The sequence below is a fragment of the Microtus ochrogaster genome, unplaced genomic scaffold (assembly GCF_000317375.1).
Source record: "Microtus ochrogaster isolate Prairie Vole_2 unplaced genomic scaffold, MicOch1.0 UNK74, whole genome shotgun sequence".
In the NCBI taxonomy this organism is placed as follows: domain Eukaryota; kingdom Metazoa; phylum Chordata; class Mammalia; order Rodentia; family Cricetidae; genus Microtus; species Microtus ochrogaster.
This window is the reverse complement of record NW_004949172.1, coordinates 925,483-931,072: the sequence shown is the minus strand read 5'-3', so window position 1 is coordinate 931,072 and position 5,590 is coordinate 925,483. Positions and strand designations below refer to the sequence as shown.

General features: G+C 48.1%; 1 protein-coding gene across 1 annotated transcript in view; it reads left to right on the top strand.

Moving 5' to 3' along the window:
- Nucleotides 1-5,590, top strand: part of Relb (RELB proto-oncogene, NF-kB subunit) — a 27,215-nt gene that overhangs the window by 18,872 nt on the left and 2,753 nt on the right. The window contains exons 10-11 of the mRNA XM_005370302.2: nucleotides 376-444; nucleotides 559-636. Coding sequence (XP_005370359.1) covers nucleotides 376-444; nucleotides 559-636 — 147 coding nt within the window. The remainder of the gene's footprint in view (nucleotides 1-375; nucleotides 445-558; nucleotides 637-5,590) is intronic.

Sequence of the window (5,590 nt, the reverse complement as noted above, 5' to 3'; positions counted from 1 at the left end):
TGACTGTCATAGTGACCTCTCTGACTGTCACAGTGACCTCTGAGACTGTCATAGTGACCTCTGTGACTGGTTGTCACAGTTACCTCTGTGACTGTCATAGTGGCCTCTGTGACTGACTCTCATAAGGACATCTGACTGTCACAGTGACCTCTGTGACTATCATATGACTTCTGTGACTGACCATCACAGTGACCCTTGTGGCCAATCGTCATAATGACCTCTGATTGACTGTCACAGGGACCTCCATGACTGATTGTCAAAGTGACCTCTGGCTGTCATAGTGACCTCAGTGGCTGACTGCCCTAGTGACCTTGGTGGCTATCACAGCGATTAACTGCTGTTTGATGTTTTGATGCTCTGCTCTCTCCTGAACAGACAGCTATGGTGTGGACAAGAAGCGGAAGCGAGGACTGCCCAATGTCCTTGGGGAACTGAGTAGCTCTGGTGTGTTCCTCTACCCTGCCCACACCCGTCCCCAGGTTCTTGGGAGGGCCAGGTGATCTGCTTGGGGAGGGTGGGTCGGCAGGGTGAGGAATCCTTATCTTCACCTTCTCCCAGATCCACATGGAATTGAAAGCAAACGACGGAAAAAGAAACCAGTGTTCTTGGACCATTTTCTTCCTGGCCACAGCTCAGGTGAGTGTGGAGTCTGCAGCCTCCTCCTCTCTTTGTGGGCAACAGGAAGTTCGTCCCGTCCTGTTTCTCTGTTTAGAAAGAATATTTCATCTTATATGTATGGGCATTTTGCTTGCACATACATGTGTGCACCATGCGCATGCCTGGTGCTTACAGAGGCCAGAAGAGGGTATCACATCCTCTGGAATCGCAGCTACCGACAGTTGTGAGCTGCCACGTGGATGCTGGGAACAGAACCTGGGTCCTCAGCAAGAGCAGCCAGTGCTCTTAACCACTGAGCCATCCCCTTCAACACTTCGGATTTCTTCACCTCCTCTGAACACTTTCCCAAGGTCAGCAGCTGACCACACATCTAGCAACATGGAGTAAAAAGAACATGGGGTCTAGGAGCCTGGTAGTGGCTCACATCTATGGTCCTAGCACTCAAGAGACTGAGGTAGGGGAATTACCAATAGTCAGAGGTCAACATAGTCTGCATACAGTTTCAAGACAGACCTGTTCAAACATTATATCTCATGGAAGTGTAATTAGAAGGCTTTGGAGACAGAACAGAGGCTATGATCTCTTCAGGGAATATTTACTATGTGACTTTTTCTAAATCTCTCCACCTCTCTGAGCCTCAAGGATCCTTAGAAAAAGTCTTTTAAAAATTACCTTTTAAGTTTATGTTATTCATTTCTTTTTTTTTTTTTTTTTTTTTTGGTTTTTCGAGACAGGGTTTCTCTGTGGTTTTGGAGCTCTTGTAGACCAGGCTGGTCTCGAACTCACAGAGATCCGCCTGCCTCTGCCTCCCAAGTGCTGGGATTAAAGGCGTGCGCCACCACCGCCCGGCTATGTTATTCATTTCTATGATGATGTGTGTATAATATGGGTGCATTGTGTCACAGCACATGTAGGAGGCAGACTGGATATGGTATTGCACACCTTTAGACCAGTACCTGGGAGGCAGAGACAGGTACATCTTTGTGAGTTCAAGGTCAGCGTGCTCCACACAGCAAGTTCCAGGCTAGCCAGGTCTACATAGTGAGACCCTGTCTCAAAACCAACCAACCAACCAACAAAAATCTTAAAACAAAATACACAACCCCAACTTTGTAGAGTCAGTTCTTTTACAAGGGGTTCCAGGGGTTGAACTCAGGTCGTTAGGCATTTGTAGGAGTATTCCCATCTGCTGAATGATTGCACCAGACCTGGAAAGATCAGCACAGATCTAGGCTTGGACATTGTCTTCTGCTCCGGGCTGGCCTGTAGCTGACTTGGCAGCTAGCTGATTGTCTGGCACGCCCAGAGCCCTGCATTCATTCCCGGCACCACACAGTTCAGATGTGCTGGCACCTGTGTGGGGACCTCAGCTCCTGGGAAGTAGAGGCAGGAGGGCCAGAAGTTCAGGGCCATCTTAGCTACACTGTAAGTTTGAGACTCCTCTGTGCTGAACAGAAACCTCATCTCAAAAGACAGCATGATGGGATTACTGACTCTGGCATACAAGTGTGTCTGGTCCTGTCAGGGAAGCTAAGTAGGGTCAGGCCTGCTCAGTCCTGGGGATGAGAGCTGTCACTGCAATACATGATGCTGTAGGTTGAGATTTTTGTTTTATTTGTTCCAATAAACTCTCTCCTTGAAACCATCCTGGTGGGGGCTGGACAGACAGGTGGCTTCCACTGTTAGAGCAAAGGCTGCTCTTTCGGAATATGGGGGTTCGATTCCCAGCCCCCACATAACATCTCACAAACACCTGTAACTCCAGCACCGAGGCTCTATTGCCTTCATCTGGCCTCCTTGGGCACTGCATGCATGTGGTGCACAGACAAAACACTCATGTACATACAGAATAGAATTTTCAAAAAAGACAGCCATCTGGCCCCAGGCTCTCCAATGCTGAGATTACAGGCTGCCATACTCAGCAGAAATAGTTAAAAAAAAATTTTTTTTTGAGACAGGGTTTCTCTGTAGCTTTGGAGCCTGTCCTGGAACTAGCTCTGTAGACCAGGCCGACCTCGAACTCACAGAGATCCTCCTGCCTCTGCCTCCCAAGTTCTGGGATTAAAGATGCGCTTCATCACTGCCTGGCTTCGATAGTTTAAAATTTTCAACTAAATTAAACTTCCCATCGTCTGCGCGAGTGCACATGTGCAGGACAGGAACAACTGTCAGGAGCTCTTTTCCTCCTTCCATGGAGTCATCTTGCCAGCCTGGGTGTGTTTGTGTGAGACGGGATCAGCTTTAAACTCCCAGATATCCTCCTGCCTCTGCCTCTTGTTAAATAAGAGTACCACCACACCTGGCCCTAATTTTGTTCTTCCTTTGAGCCAGCATCATATCTGTCTAGCCCAGGCTAATCTGGAACACGTGGAACCCTGTCTCGGCTTCCCAAGCTGGGCTTACAGGTATGAGCTACCCGGGCCACCAGAGCCAACTCAGTTATTTTATTTATCTACTTTTAAAGTCTCTCACCCAGGCTAATAGTAGAGAATTGGCCTTGAGCTTCTGATCCTTCTCCCTCTACCTCCCAAGTGCTTGGGTTATAGGCATGTACTATTATCTGGGTTTTTGTGGTCCTAGGGATTGAACCCAGGGCTTCATGCATGCTAGGCAAGCACTCTCCCAACTGAGTTATATCCCCAGACCTAGATGAGTTTTTTTTTTTTTTAGTTTTTAATGATTTAATTTATTTTTATTATGTTCATTGGTGTTTTGCCTGCATGCATGTCTATGTTAGAGTATCAGGTCTCCAGGAACTAAAGTTACAGGTGTGAGCTGCCATGTGGATGCTGGGAATTGAATCTGCGTCCTCTGGAAGAGTAGCCAGCGCTCTTAACCAGTGAGCCATCTCTCCAGTCCCCTAGATCAGTTTCTTTTTACAGACATTCAGTGGCAGGCCCCTTAGCTGTGTTTGTGCTCACTCCTTAGTTTGCAGACCATTGCTGTGCGCTACTTATCTGGCTTTAAAAACCAGAGGCGCAGATAGGTGCCATGCCTCCCGCGAGATCACAGTGTAGGCAATCTGTTGCTGGGGAGGGGAAGATGGACATGCAGGCCATCTGTATGGAGCAGCAGTGGTGAGTGTGAGCCTGGCAGCAGCTGGCACAAGGATAGAAGTAAGCTCATTTCTAGTTCTGAGTCTTTTCTCAGCATAACCACCTGCTGGCCTGTTTTGACTATACACATATGTATCCATGTGCACTTGTGTGCATACACGTACACACAAAAAAGAAAAATGAGCGCTGAGCAGTGGTGGCGCATGCCTTTAATCCCTGTACTTGGGAGGCAGAGGTAGGAGGATTGCTGAGTTCAAGGCTACCCTGGTCTACACAAAGAAACCTTGTCTTGAAAACAAAACAAACAACAAAAAGAAAAAGATGAAACAAAGGAATTTCTCCCCACTATCTCAGCTTGCTTCAGGGCACCCAAATCCCAGTCAATTCTTAGTCACTCAGGGGCTGGAACCAGAGCCATCCCATTCTGGGGTTGCTGTACCATGACTGTCTCTGGTTTTCATGCAATTGGTTTCTGTTGCACAATGACTCTGCCCCTTGTAACCACCAATCCTAGCCATCTCCCCAGCTTCTCTCATGGTTCCCAAGTCTCACGGCCCCACCCTCATTTCAGGTTTGGGGGTGAGAGGGCAAAGTTGCTAATGATTAAAAACGGGATTCCAAGCACAAAAACTGTTTAGACACAACCTCCAGGACGGCCGAGGGGTTCTGGCACATGGACTCTTTGTTTCTTTGAGACAATCTCATGCAGCCCAGGCTGATCTTAAACTCACAAAGCTCCACTTGCTTCTGCTGGGATTAAAAGCATGGCCACCAGGCCAGGCCTTGCTGAGGGCATTTCATTTTTAGGTACATTCACTCCAAACTTGAGAGAGAGTAACAGGCTGGAGTGTGTTTCTCCCCAGGAGCTGTGGGTCTGGTGCTTGCATGTGCATCAGAGCCTTGGCCCCTTTTCATGCAATTTCTACCTCCTGGGCAAAGGTGGCTGCTGCAGCTCTTGCCATCGACTCCATGTTCCAGTTAGCAGAACATTAGTGAGCTCTGCTCTCCTTGTGCTGCTGTGAGAAACACGAAGACCAAATTGCAGCAACTAAGGGGAGGAGGAGGCAAGCATTTATTTCAGCTTTAGGTCCCAGTCCATCACTGAGGGAAGTCGAGGTAGGAATTGAAGCACAAAGCATGGAGGAGCACCTATCGCTGGCTTGCTCTCTGGTAGACCCACACTTAGCTAGCACTTTTATTTAGCCCAAGACCACCTGCCCAGGGAATGTAGGCTGAGTGTCCTATGTCAATTAACAATCAAGACAATTCCATACAGTTATGCCCCTAGGCCAATCCAATCTGAGCAAACCCTTCTTTAGAATTCCCTTCTCAGGAGACTCTGGGCTGTGTCAAGTAGACAGTTAAAGCTGACTGCCACATATGACAGCATTGAACTCCAAGAGAGGGCAGGCATGGTGGCTCACCCCTGTAAACCCAGCGCATGGGAGACTGAGCTAGGACTGTGGTGAGTGTGCTGAGTTCTACAGTGGCTGCCAGGGCGTCTCTGTCTCTCTGTCTCTGTCTGTCTGTCTGTCTCCCTTCCTCCCTCCCTCCATACCCACTCCACCATAGCTATACCCTTAGCTCTGCTCCTTTTGAGAACCTGGATCCTGCTCTGGTTCTGTGAGTAGACAGGCTGTGACTAGCTGTTATTTCACTCATCGCCTTTAATAATTTGCTTATTGGGGGCTGGAGAGATGGCTCAGAGGTTTTAAGAGCACTGGCTGCTCTTCCAGAGGACCTGAGTTCAATTCCCAGCAACCACATGGTAGCTCACAATCATCTATTGGTGTGCAAGCATACATACATGCAGGGCAGAACACTGTATATATAATAATTTTAAAAATAATAATTTTATTATTAAAGAAGAATGATGGAACTTGGGAGGCAGAGGCAGGCGGATCTCTGTGAGTTCG